The sequence below is a fragment of the Lucilia sericata genome, unplaced genomic scaffold (genome assembly GCF_015586225.1).
Source record: "Lucilia sericata isolate MDLA Ls3-8-SP2 unplaced genomic scaffold, ASM1558622v1 Contig000080F_arrow, whole genome shotgun sequence".
NCBI lineage: Eukaryota > Metazoa > Arthropoda > Insecta > Diptera > Calliphoridae > Lucilia > Lucilia sericata.
The window spans coordinates 232125-254191 of NW_023994113.1; the positions used below are offsets into that span (position 1 = coordinate 232125).

The following is a 22067-nucleotide window of genomic DNA, read 5'->3' on the forward strand; positions in this document are numbered from 1 at the left end:
TTGTAGTATTATTTGCCAAAAATCTCCCTTAGGTGTAAAACGCGAGTACATTATTTCAAAATTACTATCAACATTTGTTGAACGACCCTCCAACTTACACACGTTAATGCAGACAGACACTAAAACGAATTTGTTATAATGTACATACATATTTGAATGTGAGGTACACATTACATAAGTGTTTTAGGGAGTCAATGTGTCTCTTTTAGACAGTATATTTTCTAAATATCGACTATTGGTTTGAATCTTTGTTTAACCAATAGTTAAAGTCAGACACCACGAACTGCAGGGAAATTTTAAGATACAAAAGCACACACTTTTACCAAAATAAACACATACCTACACAAACATACATTCATATACATACATATATAAAAGCTGGTGTGTTTACGTGCAAATTCATTGTAACCTGAGCAAATAAATAAAAGATCGAAAGCAACAGTTTTTGCCCGCGGACACGACAGGCTCTAATTTTATTATACCCTAGTATTTGCAAAAGGTTTTTCGGTTTGAAACAAAACATATATAAAATAAATACATACGAACAAATACATATGTACATAAGTGGAAACAAGGCAGCAACATAAATTTTGTTTTGACAACTTTAGCATTTTATTCCGTTTTAACTATTTAAATACAATGTACACATACAGGCAAATTTTGGTTAGAAGCCCACGTATTGTGTGTTAAAATATACTTATGTATGTTCATTGGCGCGTTTTATATACATATATTTTATAAGTATGTATGTTTATTAACAATATTTTAACTGTGTTTTAGAGCCCCACAAACTACGACATGCGTTCTATAGACTAAACAGCAAAAATCAACTTTAAAAATAAACCTAAAAATTTAACAACATGAAGTGAAATTGTAGACTTTTGTTAAAATAATAAATTAAAGTATAATTTGTTAAAGCGAAACATGTCCAGCCCTAGACACCCACCATCGAGTCCTCGTTATATTCCCAAAATGGAGCAACATCATTATAGCTGGGACGAGGGTACTAACGGCAGCAAACCGTTGCATGGTCAAAATCAAACATCAGTTAAGGTTCCAATTCGTGCATCATCATCACCACTACCGTACAAATGTCCCAAACCACCCAGGTATGTAATTATTGCCAATGTCCCTGGACACTTGATATTGTCGAAACGTGACTGAAAATCTTAAATAAATGTTATAAATTTGACAAAATGGCTATTTGTACATACATATAAGGAGAAGGTATTCCAAGGAAAGTGTTATGGAATGTTAAATTTAGAATCGTTTAACTAACCCCCTGGTTTCAATGCTTGGTGTTTAGCCAAAGATTGGCCTGGCTATATAATTTCGTATCTTGTTCGGTTCATATCCGAACCCAACTTAATACTTCTTGTTGTCTGTCTAAAAACATTAAATTGATAAGTCCATGGACATTCACTTGGACCTCACCCTATAAGTGTAATATCGGAGTATCCAACGTCGCTTTTCGGTCTGGAAACTGAATACTTCTTGTATACATCATCGACATATGGCCAATCATGAGACATTGAAAACCAAATGATGCTATAATATCAAGGTCTTTAATACTAATCAGCTCATCATTTGATCAGATGATTTTAGAAACAACATCAGATCGGATATTATCTAAGATTTTAAAACTTCATAATTTCGTCTACTTTGCTGCTATCCGAGATTTAACGTTTAATAGTTTAGACCTAACCCAATCTGAAGAATAAGGGATCTTAGAGAATATTTTAAAAAATAGCTATATTTTTTTCTGGAAACAATAAACATCCCTTGGAATACCTTCCCTGCTTAATAGTACATATTTCAATTTATGTGTGTCATTAAACATGTTTTTATACTAATAGTACCGACATTACTCACACTTAACACCTGTATTTTAATGTACATTCTAACTATAAACTACCACTCATACATTATTTTAAGATGTCACATCTTTTATAGGTTATAAATTTCTATAATCCCTGTATATACTTTTTATCCGAAATTGTATTTTCTAGAAACTTTCAAGTACAAATTGGTGGTAATCCATATGAGTCAGGTGTTAAGACATCATCGCTGCCACAACGCAGCCCATCAGTACGTAGTAATTATAGTTGCCAAAGTAGTTATTCGGATGCTGCTTCCTCATCTTCGCTGGGAAGTAGTCGTTCAAGTAGTCGCGATAATCCTCCACGTAGTCCCAAGATAACAACCACTTTTGCCAATGACTGTAGTGATGATGGTGGACAGTCGTCGGTTTCCTATTATCATACGCCTACTTCTGGAGCCCGCAGTCCTAAGGGAGTATTTTCGAAAGAAAACTCTATGGATTCACCATCTTGTCTGCTGTATAGTGGCAGTCAGACTCCCGTGTCACCACGCCGTAGTCCTCATGCAGCTCGTAGTTTTGTTTTTGAAGCCATTAGTCCAGTAATGGATTCTCCTAGTCGAAAATTTGAATACTATGAACCAGTTTCACCGGACGATGAAGGTGATGATGCTGAAAATGGCTATGAAACACAATCGCAACCACCGCCCCTATCGCCCAAATTGTATGAACATAGAAGACAGAGTTCCAAGAAAATGATACGTTCAACGCCCGTGGATCAATTAACCAGATTTAGCAGTACAAATCAATCGTGTAAACGCAGTGATGAATGGGAAATGACGGTGTCATCAAATGCGGGTACTGACTATCAAGGCTTAGGTGTTAACAATTATTACATGAAACGAGATTCATGTGTTACCGAGTGTACGCAACTGTCTGTTGAGTCAGAAACGAGTACTTTAGCTACAACAACCACATCTTTTAGTTACTCTGATACCTCCACAAGACAAACGTCATCGGATCAGGCACAAGACTTGAGTCCCCTAGTAGAGCCTAGTGCAGCCGCACGCAAACGTAGACATGCCATAAATATAACTTCAAATCCCGGTTATCAGGTATAAATACTTTATAAAGACCATCCCACATAAATCTATAGCAATTGACTTAACATTTTAAAATAGGTTCTACATAGCTCACACTCTACTTTGGATCGTACTTGTTCGGATAGTGTGGTATCTTTACGTTACCGAAAATCCACTAGTGATTTAACTCAAGATTCTGAAAACGATAGAAATAAACACAAACATGTTGGCGAAGCTACAACACCCACAGCCGGTAGCTATAAACCACGACGACGTGGCAGCTCAAAGGGAGGTTTAGCCTATTTAGCCAGTCGTCGTAGTTCACGTGAATCTATGAAAAGCGCCTGCTCAAATGCTTCGTTGGTGTCGAATGATGATATTGGCCCTTTGGCATTTCAGGCATCGAATCGTGGTCGTCAACGTAGAACTTCAAATTTTCTAGAACTACCAGGTGGGCAATAAAAGTTCTTAACTGTAGAAGGGAATTTATTAATATTGTTTATGTTGTCTTTTTAGTACCCGATCATTTTAGACCACGTGTTTGTTCCCTACCAGACCGTCCCTATAATCCTCGAGTTAGTGATGATTTATATCGTTTGCGTCATTTTTCGATAAGCAAAGGAAATGTGGTAAATTGTGGCGATTCGATTATATCCAGACGTTCACGCAGTAATACAAGTGTTAATTCTACAAATAGCCGGTAAATATATAAACAAAATTAATAAATGGACATAAATACTGGTAATAAGCTTCGATATGATTATGATATATGCATGTCGGTAGTTTAACTCTGAAAATTTAACTCCAATCTGTTGAAAAGTCATTCGTTAGATCCAATTTTTATATTTTTAAATTCTTATAATTGATATTTTTATATCCACCTTCAAAAAATATGGGGAGTATCATTTCGTTTATAACACATCGAAATATTGACCATAGACCCATAAATGTATGAAATAGTTATATTCTAGGACGATCTAGCACTCTGGTCCGTCTTTCTGTCTATTGAAGGCATGAAGATCTAACACGATCTGGAGGGGTTTCTGTCTATTGAAGGTACGACAAAGCCCCCATGACTGAAATTTAACGCGAATATTATCTGTTGACTGGGACTGATAATCAACATCGATTCACGATTTACTTGGTTCTCATAAAAGAACTCTCCCGGAATACAGTCATAAATATATTGTGCAGTAAAACTTCGTTTTGTGTTCTCAGAAGTTAGCAAAATATGTAAGTTTCGACATAACACGCCTCGAGTTAGGGATATCTAAAAAAAAGTTTAGAACAATTGTATTATCACGTCCCCGATTCTAACTAATATGCAATATATTATATTTAGGTTAGGAACCATTTATCTTTATTACCTAATATATGTATTTATTGGTCATATTTACCAACAGTGCTAGTGAAAGATCTCCCTTTGAGGGTTCTTGCTGTGGCGGTGGTTATGCTAATGTCGACTCGGTACCCGCATCTCCAGAAGAAGATGATGACTCAGAAAATTATGAACCTCCGCCACCACCACGATATCGTGTTGTTATGTTGGGCGATGCAGGTGTTGGAAAAACGGCTCTAGTCAATCAATTTATGACATCGGAATATATGCATACCTACGATGCCAGTCTAGGTAAGTTGTCTAAAATCCCCCCATAATTTAAGTCATTATTTTATGAACATACAGCTATTAGATACTTAGTTTTTATATATATAAGGCCACCATTTATTAAAGCACAGCACAGTAAGTTAAAGGCCCCCTTTGTTGACAAACAGTCATTGTTCGTCCAATCCTAGATCCCTCCATATCCAAACCCTTATTATGTGTAATTCTGTTTGTATGTGTATCAAAACTATAGCTTGTTGGCTTTTATTCTTTAAAAACAACTTGGTGTTTTTTAGTTAATAATACAAATTTGAGTTTTAGATGATGAATTTGGGGAGAAGACGGTTAGCATATTGTTGGATGATGAAGAATCGGAATTGGTGTTTATTGATCATCCCAGTGTGGAAATGAGTGTAAGTTGTATTGATAATAAAAACAAAATTCTTGTAATTATTGTTTTTTATATGAAATTTAATATACTTTTTATATCTCTTTATTATTCTATTTTTCCCTCTTTCTTGTTTGCTTTAATAAACTAAAAGGTTGAGAATTCATTGTCAACATATGAACCCCATGGATGTGTTATAGTTTTCTCCATTGTAGATAAGGCTTCATTTCGCGTGGCAGAGGAAATAATAAATTATTTGTGGCAGGAAAATTATACTAAAGATAAAGCTGTAATTCTAGTCGGCAACAAAGCGGATTTAGCTCGCTCCAGAGTTATAACGTCCCAGGGTAATTAAGAAAATATTATATTCTTAACCTTAAATCTCAATTTGTTTATTTGTATACTATATTTTCTTTTGCTTTTCTTTTTTATTTTCTTACCATAATTCTTATTTAATAAGTTATTTATATTTGGTTTTCGTTTAATAAATTAATTTCTCTATTAAATATTACTTCTATTACATTATTAATTTCGTGTTTTTATTAAAATATGTATTTGTTTGTGTGTTTGTAATTTAATTATAGAGGGAAAATCATTGGCGGCCTCACGCGATGCTAAATTCATAGAAACGTCCAGTGGCATTCAACATAATGTAGATGAATTACTTGTTGGCACTTTGAAACAGGCACGTAAATATATATTTTTTTGTATTTCTATATTTAAGATTTAAATTATTTGTTTTTCATTGATTTATTGTGGAGTGAAATTTTTTTAAAATTGCACATTAGGGTGTATATTTTATAGAAAAACTGAAAATCGGCACTATACCAATGTTATAGATGAGATGATAAACGACCTTCTATTTAAGACCATGACAGCAACATATGAACTTAGACCAAGTACGAGTTCGATGTGAAAAAGTAATAGCTATAGGATACATCCTTGGCATACTCTCTCCTTCACTGGAATTTGACCACTAAGTTGCGCTTCATGTTGTATTCGGCAAGTTGCGCTGTTGTACAAGCTTTTAATGAGGTCGCTTATCTTTTCAGGGACGCCATTACAGTGATTGTCATTGATCACAATATGGTTCATAGTGTCGAATGCTTTTCAAAATCAATAAAACACAGTTATAGCGGTGTGCGCCATTCGATGGATTGCTCCAACAATACGCGCAATGAGTTGACATGATCGAAGCAGGAGTGTGCTCTTAAACAGGCTTACTCGTTGCTCAGACTAGGTGACACATGGTCCGATAGATGCTGGGTTATAATTCCCTCCGTGAGTTTAGATGGTGTAGTTTTGCTAACCCAGAAATCTGATAGGAGTCGATGCAGTGGTTCAGCTGCTTTCAATTCAGCTTTCAATAACTCTAGAGGTATGTTGTCAGGACCAAGTGGATTGTAGGACTTCCATGATACTCGAATATGCGGTAATAAATTGTTGTTGGAGACAAAGGCATATGATCGCTGTTGATATTTAAAGGAGTGCAGAATGAAGTTTTGTATAATATTCCTCCCATATCCTAATTTGCTTCTCTTGCGAGGTAGTCATTTCACCGTTGACATCAAAGGTTTGGTGGTAGAGAATGTGGAGTTTGTTAATTGACTCGGTGATCGGAAACATTTTCGGTTTCGATGGATATTTGCTGCTTCATGTGCTTTAGCAATTTGTTAACTCCATAGCCTTTAATCCGCCCTTGCCTTCTTTTATTTGCCATCTTGTCTTGGTTGGCGTATTCTTGCATGGCTAGAGCTTTAGCTGTCCTGGTTTTAACATAGTTTACTTCGTTTTTATTCTCTGTACACTGGTTTATAAGATTTCAGGTATTCTCCGTCAATCATCTATCAGTTGTTCTGCAACCTTTGTGTTCCTCTGCAGCTATTTTCACTTTCACTGTCCTATTCTTGGTAGGAATCCCTGATGGAGTTGGTATAACGGCTTCTGATGGCAGGGTCTTCTAGTCTTCTGATGTTTCTATCATTCTTTATGACCGTAAGGTAGCTTTAAGCCATATGGAAGCTACAAATAGATGATGATCACTAGATATACATATCTGCACCGAGTTTGTTTCCTTTATCCAGTCGAGACCCGCGCCATTTTTATGCTAAATTTGCGCGATCGGGTGACACTCATGGCCCATAAACCCGCTTATGGGGGAAGAGCGTGTCCCGATGACAAGACTGTGATTAAGGCAAAAGCTCGGTAGGAGTTCGCTATTCTCGCTCATGGATCCAATTTCGTCATGGCTCATTATCGACTTTATGCCAGTATTATTGTCACCCAGTTGTGCATTGATGTCGCCGATAAGTATGATAATATCGCCTTTTTTTCTGATCGTGCTCCACTTCATCGGTTGGGGCAAAACATTGGATGACCATTTCTCGCGCGTGTTCGCCTCTTATGTCTAGTCTGGCTGTTTCCCGAGAGAATTCCTCAGAATCAGGACATCTGGGTTGACTATACTGAGGAGAAGGAGTGTATGTTTGCAGAATACGTTACTTAGCTGAGCTAACTTGGATGCCATCCGTAGTGTGCGTACATTTTATGTTTTTCGTTTTGAATATAGTTTTTTCTTCACGGGAACCTATTGAAAGCAGAATTTGTCCTGTACTGGATATTGGTGAGGTCCATTTGAAATCCAAACCGCTGGAAGAGAATGTTGGTTAATAGACTAATGCATGGAGAAATTATTATTTCGGAATAAGTTACCGGTACTGTTGCCTTATAAACAGATAACATCACAGAAGGTAATGTGCTTGCGATGAATGCTGGAGTAAATGATGTTAGATAAAAGATTTAAAATGGGAATTAATTCACGATGTACTGGTAGTTTTAATGGAGTTCTTAATTGCTTAATTGCGATAAATTGCCTCTCCTTTGTATATTCGCGGTTTATTCAGTTTATAACCGACCTATCGCAGTATGTCACCTGTTGTATGGATATAAGTATTGTTAAATTAATGGAGTGCTTTGGAATCTGAAAGGGGTGTTAGTGAATAGCTCGCCCAGTGGTTGTGGGTTAGGCTCATGCGGGAGGTAAAGCACTTTATTCCTCGATCCTCCCACTCACAGAATAATTTTCTAGTTCCTAGTTTTCTATTGAGTTTCTTATTAATCGTTCTAATACTTCTCAATATTCGAGAAATAGCTAACTTGTTGATAGATCTTTTAATACCTATTGATAGATTGTTTGAATCATTTGATTTAAATAATTTTTCTTCTCTCTTTCAGATGCGTCTCAAAGAATCACGTGAAAAGAAGGCCTCTTCGAAAATGAAAACTTCCCGTACCCATATATCTTTGCAAATGGCAAAAGAAATTCTTCACAAAATTTGCCTTAGTGACATTTCGAAATCCAAGAGCTGTGAAAATCTTCATGTTTTGTAAGTGTTTTTTTACTAAATATTTGTTAAACAGAAAATAAAATATTTTAAGAAGAAGAAAAAAAATTAAGTATCAGGTCAAAGAAAAAAAGTTTTATAAATATTTGAGGTACGAGTACAAAATCGGGTGTGATTTACTTAAAATACATACGTAAAAAAATATAATACGAAAAAGCAACAAATATAAAGAACAAGTTAAATATTTGAATAATTTCAATAATTCCTTTACAAAATCAAACTATAACATATCGAAGATGGGATAATCTGAAAACAAATTTTACAGTTTATGATTATATTCTTAATATAACTATGTATGTTTCTGATGTTAATTGTTAAAGAATCAATTAAACTGAAAGAGGTATTTAAGACAATCATATGCCATTTAGTTCTTCCCCATTTCTAATCCTTTTCTCGCTATTTCTATTTTATACAAAATTTCATTAATCATAGTGTTCTATTTCTTTTGATATAAGTTTAGGCCAATTAATTTTAAAATTTGTTGAAACGGAATGATTTTCGACATCGATTTTTATCTTTTATCTTAATCTTTCAAAATTAGTTTTTTAAGAATTTCATTGAAAGCGGGTCAAATTTTCGTGGCATTTGATATAAAACTAAAACACTGAAAATAAGATTTTTAATAATCAGGGTAACCAAAAACAGGCTAATAAACTATCAAAAAAGATCACACCTCAGAGTTCAAAAAATTATGGTGCTGAAACCGAATAAGCATCACATCAGGTTTTCGAGAAATTGTCTTATACATTTTGAAAACCCTCAATTTTGGCCATATTTGAGACAAAGTAAAATTTATTATATATTGTTATGTTATGTCATCTGAGGCTTTAAGCTGTCGACTTTCAAATAAAGATTTAACCTCTAATATCTTCTTTCTTCGAGATTCTTAACCTAAAGTTTTGATATAAGAATCAGATTTAGAGCAGCTCATTCCATTAGAAAAGTATACTTGATTTTCTACCAAAAGACTCAAATTCCAAACGACAAAGTTTGACATCTTTCTTCTAGTTGTATTCTTAGTATCTGAACTGAAATTTTGTCCAATCATTATCGTTAGGTAAGGTTCAGGTGGATGTCAAATGCATATAGGCCAGTTGTGCGTTCCTTTACATAAAAATGCCGGTGTAACCCTATATAGCGTTCATTTTCCTAGTTGTAGTTCCTTAAAGATTTCTAATCAGTATTCCAATATATTTGGAAGTAATTTCGAAAAAAGCCTGACAATGACAAGGGGAGTGTTCCAGAGTTATACTGTTCTCATCACATACTCTACATTCGTCAATCATTATGCTCGAAATCCTCCTAATGTGTCCACTCAGAAAATGCAATATGGTCTTAGATCTAATCTTAACAACTTATTGCCTTCTTGCAATATGTAAACCCCTATTGGAGCCATATTTAATCGAATCCAATTAACACATTCGTCTGAATGCTAGTATTGCGAACATATACTTCTGTTTTAGGGTTTTCAATGTAGAATTCCAGGATCGTTTTGAGTCCCAGTTTAGAGCCATCCGTGTAGCAAGAAATTCTTATAAGTATATCGCACACCCAGTACAAAAGTGACACAACTCAAAAAAATTTTTTAAAGAAAAGGAAACAAATTTTTTACAAATTCTGAAAGATAAAGAAAGACATAACGTTTTTTCTTGAACAGTTAACAACAACAAAATACACTAATATTTTTGTAGAGTTAAACAAGTATCTTGTGTATAGTTTAAGGTTTAGACTTAAGGCTTAAAGAATATAAAAACGCAAAAATAAAATTTTGAGTTGTGTCACTTTTGTACTATGTGTGCGATATGATCTAATGTTTCTGGGTATATATCAGGGTTTTCAATATAGAACCCCAGGACCGTTTTGTCTCGCAGTTTAGAGTCATTCGTTTAACAATGGATTCTAATGAATATTTGATCGAATGTTCAGCTTGACCTGAATATTCCGTTTGGATCAGTGTCTTAAAGTTGCCGACAAAATCCGGGTCTGGTATGAGCTCGGTCATTTCCGATATTTGTGTATATTCCAATGTTGATGATGCCTTAGATCTAATTTTAACATCCTTTTGAATTCTGGCAATATGTAAAACCTTATTGGAGCCATATTTATTTGAATCCAATTAACACATTCCGTTAGTACTTCGTTTAGGTGGACGAATGTATAATTCAATTTCAGGGTTTTCAATGTAGAATTGCTGCTCCGTTTTGACTTACAGTTTAGAGCAATTCGTGTAGCTTAAACATGTTATTTTATTTGATATCAGTGCACTAAAGTTCCCTACAAATTCTGTGTCAGGTATGCGCTCGATCATTTCCGATATTTGTGTATATCGTTCCATTGTTTCTAGTACATATTGATGGCGTACCTGTAACCTCTCTTCCCTTCATCTATAGATGCTGACTCATATCACATGTATGTTTCAATTTTGATAATTATCCAAGAATGTTTCCAGAGCCTTGGTGGAAGTTGTCTCATATGTTTCGGTGGAAGTAGTGCTATAGGCCCCACTTACACCCAGGTAAGCGCTACTGTACCTACTTAATAATGAGCAACATGTAAGCAAAACTCACCGTAGTAGTTTAAAATTACAATTTTGTCCATCATAACATCGGACATTTCTTCATTCTTCTTTGAAATATCTTCACCTTAAACTTTCAAAACAAATATCCATGTTATTTATACCCTACACTACTACATTGCGTAGGGTATTATGCTTTTTAAATATTGTTTATGTTGTTAACAAACAGAAATATTAGATCTACCTGAAAATGTTCCAATTGACTCATAATCACTTTCTGATTCGATTTAACGATGTCTGTCCGTCCGTTAACAACTGAGGGCAAATTCGACATCAAGGCAGATCAATCCTTTAGAAAAGTATACTTTGGTCTCTGGGTTAAAAATTGTTCGGCCTGTATTATTAGAGCATAAGTTCGAATTGATCTAATCACGCTTTAATGAAGTCCATGTACCTATGGTTCTGGTACATAGCGCTTAGAACCGATATGCTATGTTGATCCTATTTAAATTTAAGGCCAAGTCTGTGGGTCACCGGTTTCTTCATGCCCAAGAAACTATAAGTGTTCAGGACTTATCGTCATTCTTGTGAAAAGTCAAATATCAATCTTTGCGGGTTAACATTCAGCACTATCATAAGGCTGTGATCAGAGGCTCTTCGGGCCTTCAACACAAATAATTTGAATTATTTTCCTTTAGGTTAAAAACAATTCTCGAGTAGAGCCCTCAAGAGTTTGTTAACTGAACTAAATTAACTTAATTTACAAACATATCAAGAGTCACAATATTTCGACCCGCATTCTTTGGAATTCCGATAAGTAAATCTTAAGCTAAAAATAATACCACCCTAATGCAAACTTTTCAAAACAGTATTACGTGACAAACCCATTTTTATAGTTTTTGTTTATACTTTTATTAAGTTTGTGATTTTTCCCTGATATTTAAAAATATATATACAAACAAACATAAATACCTAAATATATAAAATAAGAAAAAAAAACTTAAAAACTAGAATATTTAATTAACGCATTATGTTTTTTTTTAGATAAAATATTTATAAATGTCAATTTTCTATTAGAATTTAGAAATTGTATAAGAAATTGATACTTAAGCTGTTGTTGCTTCTAATAAAAGGATTAAAAATTTCTAGAAACAAACAAGAAGAAGAATATTTCCATTTATATAGAGTATAAAACTAATTATTAATTCTTAAAGTCTCTTCCAAATAAATAGTAAATAAATCATATCGAAATGACTGTTAAATGTTGACTGTATTTTACAAAATAGTAATTATTATTATTTTTTTTTTTTTTTTGTCAAAAAAAATAAAAAAAAACATATATAAATCTAATTTAATTTAATAGTATTAACTTAATAAGAATGTTTTGTAATAATTAACTTTATAATAATGTTAATGTATTTATTGATATTAAATTATCAACAATATTCATAAAAGGATGGTTAATTAATCCTTTAGACTTTTGGCATTTGCATAATAAATCTTTTAATTAAGACTATTATTGGAAAATAATTAAAAGCAGAACTTTAAAAGAAAGAATTTGTGTTGAAAATAAAATAATAATTTAAAAAATTCTTACAAAGGTATTAATATTATTAATTAAATATTAGTCAGGCACGAGTTCGAGTACCACTTGGGGTTTAAAAGAAAAAATTTAATCCCCAAGTGGGACTCGAACTCGAGTCTAACTAATATTCAATTAATAATATTCTTACAAAATTTTAAGTTAAGTTCTTTCCGATCTGTTAGATGATTTACGTCATTAAGAAGAATCAATATTTATTTAGAAATATCCTAAGTTCTGATTAATAAACCGTTTTTTAAACGAGTATAACTCCGACCTATGTTCACAAACACAATGCTGGCGTCAGGCGTTATCATTGTTACATTAAAACTTGTTCGGATGTATCACTTTTCATAATGATCGAAATCGTAAATCGAATTTATTTAAACCGCTCCCCAAAACGCCCGCATTGTGTTTCTGAACAATTAAAGCGTTGCGTGTCTTTAAACAATAAGTAAAATAAATGATTACGCTTATATTAACTAAACTAATTATATTAATAATTATATGTGTGTTAAAATTACAAAAAATTTATAATTAAAATTAAAATGTTAAAACCAAATTTATATTAATTAAAAGAAATAATCAAAATTTAATATACAATTTAATAAAACTACAACTTCTTCTAGCTAACTAACAACTACTCATATAGATTTAAGTGAAATTTATTAAACTATTTTCATACTTGAAGTTTTAACTGTTTATACATACTAATCAAATTGTTGAAAATATTATTAAAACACTTAAAATATTTGTAAAGAAAAATATAAACAAACTAACAAACAAACTTTTTACTCATATATTTTCTTCCCCTTTCAATGCCAAACTTTTAATTTATACTAAAATTTGTTTTAAATAATATATTCAAAAGTTTACAGTAGATAATATATTTAAGTAAAATATAAAAAAGAAAAACTTTTTTTAATTTAAGTCAGAAAAAGTATATAAAAAAATTTTAAATTTTAAGTTGAAAGCAAATAAAAAAAAGTTTTAAAGTGTTAATACTCATGCATATATACAATAATTTACACGAATACATATCGTTTGCTTAATGAAAAAAGGAAGTAACTTGATTTTGTTTTTGTGTGTTAAATATTGAAAATAAATATTTATTTAAGGAATTTCTTTACAATTTACCGTTTATATACTTATTTCCAGATACATATACATATGTATACCCTACACGACTATAGTGGGGAGGGTATTATGCGTTTGTGCTGATCACTTTTCCAATCGGCTCATAATCACTTTCCGAATCGATTTAGCTATGTCCGTCCGTCTTTCTGTCCATCTGTATGTCCATGTAAACCTTGTAAGCACTATTGAAAATGGTTAAAATCGGTCCATTATTTCGTATAGCCCCCATTCAACAGCTTTTGATCTCATAAATATGTTATATGTTCTTGTAGCACTTCTAAAATCAGCAAAACTTAGTATTATACAAGTCTTAATGATACTGCTGATTTTCGTTAGGATCAGGCCTCATTTGACCCTATCCCCCATACAAAGTCCCCTTCAGAAAATGACTTGATGGTCAAAATTCACTTATAAACGATGACACTCCCTTAGAATTGCCGTTCCCCTCTGTTGAGAGAATGATTTTCCTCCCTAATTTCGTTGATTATTTGGTTCTTACTTTCTTCGATAAAACCAGCCACCTTGTAAGGCTGGGCAGCCACATAGAAGGTGTTGTAACGATTCCACTTCTTCTTCGTCCAGCTAAAATAGCTATAATGTGGGTAGCCCATATGTACTGCCATATGTTCAATCATACAGTGCAAAAATTTGACCATCTGAGTTCCGTCATACTCAAAAACCAGACACTTATAAATATTGATAGGGTCGCCAGGAGAGTGGGAATATCCCCTTGGGCAAGGGTTAGGGACGACCCTTCTATCCTTCGGATTCTTCTAGCGGCTGTATCTATCAGGTGTCAGGTAGTCGAAAAGTCACGAATGTCGAAGTGCTTTACGGTAATACCTGCCCTGAGGGCCTTATTTCACGGTAATCTTTTTCTTCAATAAAGAAATCAGGTGGCAATTTTTGTACATGGCTAAGCCGGTTCATGTACAAGCGCTTTGCTGAAGTACTCGAGCTATCTAATCTCTTGCCATAGTAGCCCCGTTGGGGAAGGACAGGTGTCATGAGCAAGCTCAATCTAACCCCGACAAAGGAAAAGGCAATCACCGGTTAGAGTCAATAGAGGAGGCATACCCAACATCAGCTGAAAACTCCCTATTGATATTATGAGGAATGCTCGTGTCCCTACAAACATTCTCATCATCTAAAGATTCACCCCAATGCATTCCTGGACCTCTTAAAGTCGCCCAACATCACTACTGAGATGTCTTCTGTTGGTTTGGCAACAGCACCTAGAGACGTATTTGATAGCCCGAAATACCGAAGATAATAAATCATCTTCATAAACCGATTCGTAACAAAGGATGTAAGAATTTCCAAAGTCAACTGAACCCAATAATTGCCCCGACAAAATAGTCGCGAAGCATGAATCAATATATTTAATCGATCAGTGAATTCCAAAAATCAATTATGTTCTCTGTCTTTGTTTACTTTTTATGGGCTTTCGTACCTTTAAGTACTTATAAGTCAGTAACTTAGTTGAAAATCAAACGATTTTATGTTTTTAAACGGATTTAGAAAGACAAAGCTATGTAAACATATATTCCTACACCAAATAAGAATCAGTTCATATTTGACGATATCACCCATATAAAACATCTTTCAGAAAATCAGTTTTTGAACAATTATGTATAGAGATTTAGAAAGACGAAGCAATATAAACATAAATTCCTCCAGAAAATGTTTAAAGGATCAGTTCATATTTGACCCTATCACCCACTTAAAACATCTTTCAGAAAATCAGTTTTTGGGCAATTATGTATAGAAAATAAAATCAGTTATAAACGAATTTTTTAAACATCATATACATAATTTCTTAGTCCGTTGAGAATCTTAAAATTGGTTGATATTTAAGTGCCGGGTTTTGCCTGTAACTCAAGATTTTGGAGGTGTTTGGGAAATGTTAAAAACAGATTTTTCGAAGAACCCTTCAGAAAAATGTTATCACAGCCTATGTATTTATTATTTATTAATAATCATAACTCCTATATTATGTATAAAAACTTTTATGAATCGATCAATCATTGATCATAACCAGGGAAACCAAAATATGCAAATGCATGTTTTTTGTGGTGCGTCATATGGACTCATGGATAAGATATTTACATGTTTCAGACCAATTTAAGAATTTTGGCATCGATTTGTTAGAGCATATTTTTGCATATTTTACCCATAAGAGCATAATTTAGCATGATTTGACTTTTTTAGCATATTTAAGGCATATTTTCGAGTTTTTAGAGCATATTTTACTCTTTTAGTGCATATTTTGATGTTTTCGCTTTTTTTTCGTTTTTGTACATTTTTAATTTTCTTTCCAAACCTTTTTTTAAAAAAATAAAATTTTATTTTTTTATTTTTTTTTTTAATTTTTTAGCCTATTTTACAATTTTGAAAAAAAATTTCGTTTTTAGAACTTGAAAACTGCAAAAAATACATTACTCTCATGAAAACCAATGTTATAGTTTTTTATTCAATAAAGCATTACATTTTAAATCGGACATAAAACCGATTACTTTTGATTTCATGAGACCAATCCATTTTTATAGTTTAAAAAACTTATTATTGGAATTTATGACAACACCGATTAAAATGTCAGTTCAAAAGCTATGAATAAAATTGGAAGAAATGTGTCAAACTTTGTCGTTTGAAATATGTTTTTTGGGGACCAAATGGTTTCATGTTATTTATTGGTTATCTGAACGTAAAACGGAATTCTATTAAACTAGTTCTTCAAACTATGAGATGAAACATTTATAAAAAAATCTTGTAGGATATAGAATATGACATTAAACATTTATTATTTCATTACAATTTCAGTATTTTTGAGCTTTTCAATGTTAAAAAATAATGAAAAATTTTATTTTTGGAGCATATATTTTAAATTTTAAGAGCATATTTTGAGTTTTTTACGGCATATTTAAAGCGCTTAAAACACTTTTTTAGAGCATGTTTTCGGTTTCCCTGATCATAACTCCGAATTTATGTATGTTCTAGTAAACCGTTCGAACGGTTTGACGTTAGTATTGATGTTTGAAATTAGAAAGAAAAGTTTTTATTTAGAAATCAAGCACAAAATGTATTCGAATGTATATTCAGATTTCGGGAATATTAGCCAAATGTTCTCAATATAGTATTGATGGCCGTTCCTGATGTCGTATATTTCTAAGAAAATCTGCATTTTTTGTATTTTCATCTCAAAAAATTGTTCTGCTCTTCATATTTATTATGTAAGCATCATCAACAAATTGTGCATTTACGTCTTAAGTCTGCTCTGTTTTACGTTTATCTTTGTATAACTGCTTGGGTATTAGGGTATAACAAAATGTTCGGCTCTATCGCCACATGCTTATGTTATTTACGAAAACACTATTTGCCAAAACTTTTTGAACCAAAAACCTCACTTACAAAATCCATTTTCTTTATTAAAAGTAAAAATTCGATAACGCGATTTAATCGCGACCTTTTTTAACAACCACAGAAATAGACAACTTTTATTGACAAATGAAAATATGTATGTTTAAAATAATTATATCCCTAATGTTTATAAATATTTATTTTATCTCATAATTATTTTTCTTCTGTAAGTAAACATTTTGCAATACACAAGTCATCAAAATCATACTAACATACGTACAGAGATAAATTACTTAATGAAATCAGCATCAGTTAAAAATTCAAACAAATACATATACATATGTATGTACATACAATACAAATACAGAAATCACTCCACAAAATAATGTGGCACCGTTAGCTGTACTAAACTCTATTTGGTAAAATTGTTATGCTATGTTTCCACAGAGGCGTTTTGAGCAAATCTAGTTGAAATCATGTATATTTTCAATACATTTTTGACAGATCCAAATCTACTTAATCTACTATAGTTGATTTAAAACATGTCAATAATTATTTTTTTTTTCGAACAAGAATTGCTTACACAGTGCAACACGGAAAAATATAACCATATACGGACCCCACTAAGTGATAAATGACAAAAAAAGACCCTCGTCTTCCAGTTTAGCCCAAAGTCAAACACATTTTTATTGTGCCCCCAAAATTTGGGTCTTCGTGTTATTTTTGCATATCCTGCAATCATTCGCAATTTTACTCTATGAGGCAAAGTTGCAGCTATTGAAGAACAAATATTGTGAGTATAAACAAATAAAAAAACTTCATCTTCAAGATCAAAATCGTAAATAAACTCAAAAAAATCAATGTTTTATTCTTCAAAGTTCTTCTCTATATTAGGCGTATACTTAATATTTGAAATATCAATAAATCATTAACACGTATACGTACAGGGGTCTTGAAATGAAACAATTCAGAGTTCTATATTCGCCTTATCCGAATCTTATATACCTTCCCCCCCGGGGGCATGTTATCTTGATAAAAGACCCCATCTTAGTGTGATTGCAACTCAACTCCAAAAAAAAAATCTATTTTTTTTACTTCCAAGTTATTCTTTAAATTAGGCGTATACTTAATATTTTAAACATCAATAAATCATTAACACGTATACGTACAGGGGTCCTTAATAAAGGCAGTTCAATTTTACAATGTAAAACTTTCCACTTGAAGATTCGGCCTTAGCCGAATCTTATATACCTTCCTCTCGGGGTCATGTTACCTCGATGAAAGTCCCCATCATGGTGTTATTGCAATCCCTTAGTTTGTCGGAACTGTATCCTCGGCCTTTCCTTGGAATGATTTGACATGTTGTCGAACCAGAGAACCATATAATCTGGTACTACGGGTGGTCAGTTGCCCGCAGGACTTTTCCTGGCTGGTTGGTTGAAGTTTATTCGGGATCTACGTAGTGGCTGTGGTTTACACAAAATTCTTGGTTTACACCCAAGTTCTTTAGTACTGAACCAAAAAGGCATATTACCTTTTTACGCTTCGGAGAAAATTTTGGTACTATTGCCATCTCAACAGGATATATTGATACATGCTACGCGACTAATTATCGGAACAATTATTGGGTTCAGTCGACTTTGGAAATTCCTACATCCTTTGTCACATAGATAAGTTCATATAGAGGGATCCTGATCCATTGTTCGGGTATTTCGGACTACCAAATATGTTGTTGTTGTAGCAGCGACACCTGAAATTACACGTATATATAGTTAAAAGTGATTCCCTACTCTTCATCTTCTTCGCTCTGGTTATTCAAATCTGTTAGATCTAAACCCAGTAGAGCTGCATCTAACGGCTGCGTCCAAAAGGATTCAGATTCCAACTGAGTTGGATTTGCCCTGCAGTTGAAAAGGTGTTGTACATTGTGTGGTCCTGTGCCACACGCAGTACAGAGATCTTGAATGGTGTCGTTTATTCTCGACCAGTATAAGTTTAAACGGGTACACCATCCCGATCTAAGTTGTGCTAATACCACTCTAGTACAACGTGGTAGGTTTCGTTCCTCTTTTGCAACGGCTGCGGGACGACCTCTCAGTATTATACTATCACGGTGGGAATTGATGGCGTCTTCCACCGCTTCCTGGTGTATAGTATTCAAAGCTGTCCTGTATGAGCTCTCATCATCTATGTTATCCAGGTGTTCTTGGATGTCGCTCTCATACAGACGAAGATCTTTCCTGACATGCCTCGGAGGGGGTTCTAACTCCGTTTGATGGTGGTTCGTGTGGTCCCTCCGATGATATCCAATAGTAGGAACTGCTTTGACAGCATGATGTTATGTTCTATCATCGTTTCGTCATGTAGGTGTTCTTCAGACGTCATTTGAATGCAGCCTGTTACCGTTCTAAGGGCTGCGCTTTGAAGCTTCTTCCAAAACTCTGAGTTTCCACACTGGCGCTGCGTAGTTTACCACTGGCCGGCCAATCGTTTGGTAGGTAGTTAACAAGGTTTCTTTATTCATTCCCCAAGTGCTGCCTTCTAGAGACTTGAGTACCTTGTTTCTACTTCGCATCTTGTTGCAGATTGCAGTGGTGTGCCCAGAGGACATAAGGAGGCTATCGAATGCGACACCAAGTACTTTGGGGTGATTTACCGTCGGAATTTTTTCGCCATCCAGTTCTAGCCCTACTTTCTTAGTCCAAGTGGTAAAGAGAGTTGCTGAGGATTTTGTTGGCGATATTTTTAAATTCCTCGAATGGAAGAAGCTGGAAATATCACATAGGTAACTGTTTATCAAACCGCCAATATCGAGCAGCATCGGCGTAAGATATTATTTGGATGCCTTCCGGGGGTGTTGGGAATTTAGACATGTAGAAATTAAACAGGATCGGCAAAAGAACTCCACCTTGGGGTACTCCCTGTTTAATTCTACGAGATTTGGTTCCTAAGCTCCACAAATGACTGTCGTCCACACATGTAATTCACAAGCCATCACTTGGCGTTGTCGGAGAGATCACATGTGAAAATGTCTCTGAAGAGAATGGTGTGATTGACCGCCTTTGACAGGTCGAGTGCCACGAGGACCGTTTGTTGACATGGTCGAGCCTGATTAAGGCCGTGGCAAACTTGTGTGGTGATGGCGGTTAAAGCAGTTGTTGTACTGTGCTTTAGGCGGAATTCATATTGATAATCTGTTGCAGTTCCGGGAGAAGTAGTGCCTCAAGTGTCTTGGCAATTAATGCCAGCAGGGAGATAGGATATCTCTAGGTGCGGTTGCCGAATCAACAGGGCTTTGTGATGTGGTTGTGCGACTAATTGTTCTGAATACCATCTAAGCGAATCTTGAGAGCATGAGGACGCTACTGCATTGCTCAAGACTATGCATATGTTTGTTCATCTCGGTGTCTTCTCCGAGATTGCGGGTTTTCGTAAACCTCTCTCTTTCTATGGTGCTTCTCAGCATGTTGGGGTCAGTACTTGAGCAAAGTGCACATATTCTGGACCGGACATTCCATATACGAGAATTGCCACCTGAGTGTAAGATACACAATGGGGCGGTGGTGAGTCGTCAAAAAAGCTCACAACTGGGAAACACGGGACTTTTTTTGGTCTTTTGTCACATAGTGGTGTCCGTATATAGATAGCCCACAACAACTTGATATCTCGAGAAGTTGAAGTTGGCAGACATTTTTATATAGATGATTTTCAGAATAATTTAGAAGAATGGAACGACTAGCATTATGAACATATTAATACTAAATTTCATATATCTGTAAAACAATAACTGTTAAAGTTTTTGAATCGTGTAGAAGAAACTTTGCAAATACATATACATACATATGTATTTAAGGCGAAAAACGGATAGAATTGCAAAAGTAGAGATATTTTATTCACAGCACACTGGCTATAGCTAAAAGTAAATAATAAACACTGCTTTTCTTGGTTAAATTTCTAAACCACTCCATGTTTTCCAGTTATATATTGATGACTTATTACATGGTATTTCATAATTACCATTAATGCAAACAATCTCCTAATGACCCTTCAGTTTCAAGTAGGACAGAACATCAAGCCAGATTAATGTCATAAATTATCTCTTTTAACTTTTCCTTTAACTTATAGTTCAATACTTTTTTTCAACTTTCTACTTTATCATATTTATTATCTAAGTATCTAAACACTACTTTTAATTAATACAATATAAGACATTCATTTAGCGCAATAACAATTCTAATGAATTGACCTAGAAAATTCAAATAGAAAGTTTATTATATTAATCTTAATTAGTCTGGATTAATTTTTGACAAATGTCTTGCAAAAAGTTTAAAGAAGTTTCAAACAATATTTTATTCTGCAAATTGGCACACAATACTTTGCAAAATATTAAGATTAACTTTTCAGTTTTTCTTTTTTTTTTTGGTTAAGAATTTTCACTGATTTATAAACAATTCCCAGCCAACAAAGTTTTCTGTTGTTCTGTGTAATCATTTTATTGTTTTCGCTTGTATTCTATAGATTGTTTGCATTAAGTCCTTTCACTTTGTGCTTTAAAAGTTTTTTCATTTTGTCATTGACTTGGCTTTGGCAAATAAGCAAATTTGTATTAAAGCTGATTAAGTTAGCTGTGATGATAAACTTTTTAATTTATTTATAATTAAATACCTTTATAAATTGCTAATTATTGTTGGGAGTATTCTACTCATACGAGAGTTATATGAAAATATATTTTAATTGAACTTTTTATTAAAGTTCTTTTATCAGTTCTACTTTTAAACATTTTCTGTGATTTTGTAATTCTGTAACTAAGGAACATAAATTAGGAAGCTTATTAAGTTGTTTCTATTTAATAATAATCGTTTTAATTTAAGATTAGTAATAAAATTTAGTTTTTTGAAGTATAAGTATTTCCCAAAATCAATGAATTTTACGACGAAAACTTAAATCACTTCTGGGAACCCACAGCAGGCTTATTGGTTGTGCAAATTCTATTAGTCTATCTCTAACCAACTACTGCCCAGGTTATTAGCTATTTTAACCTGTGCTTTTCCTACGAGGAATTCAATTGTCACCCCATATATTACAAAGAGACAGTCAGAATGCTAATCCAAAGTAATCAATACAAGGTATTCTACTTAAGTTTCTACTTTCTTGATTACCTGGGGATAGTAAATTTACGA

General features: G+C 33.6%; 1 protein-coding gene across 1 annotated transcript; it reads left to right on the forward strand.

Annotated features, from left to right (window-relative positions):
• Positions 1-924: 924 nt before the first annotated feature.
• LOC119599542 lies at positions 925-8282 on the forward strand. Its single transcript, XM_037949325.1, has 9 exons — positions 925-1109; positions 2010-2934; positions 3001-3352; positions 3418-3601; positions 4305-4531; positions 4826-4917; positions 5047-5239; positions 5477-5577; positions 8127-8282. Exons 1-9 carry the CDS (start codon positions 925-927, stop codon positions 8280-8282), a joined length of 2415 nt encoding a protein of 804 aa, XP_037805253.1.
• The last annotated feature ends 13785 nt before the right edge of the window (positions 8283-22067 follow it).

What these genes read in the sequence shown, in the direction of transcription:
- LOC119599542 (XM_037949325.1), top strand. Translation starts at nt 925, where the DNA reads ATGTCCAGCCCTAGACACCCACCATCGAGTCCTCGTTATATTCCCAAA. An exon ending in ATCCCAGTGTGGAAATGAGT is followed by an intron (nt 4,918 to 5,046) that starts GTAAGTTGTATT and finishes ATAAACTAAAAG; the next exon opens with GTTGAGAATTCATTGTCAAC. An exon ending in TTGTTGGCACTTTGAAACAG is followed by an intron (nt 5,578 to 8,126) that starts GCACGTAAATAT and finishes TCTCTCTTTCAG; the next exon opens with ATGCGTCTCAAAGAATCACG.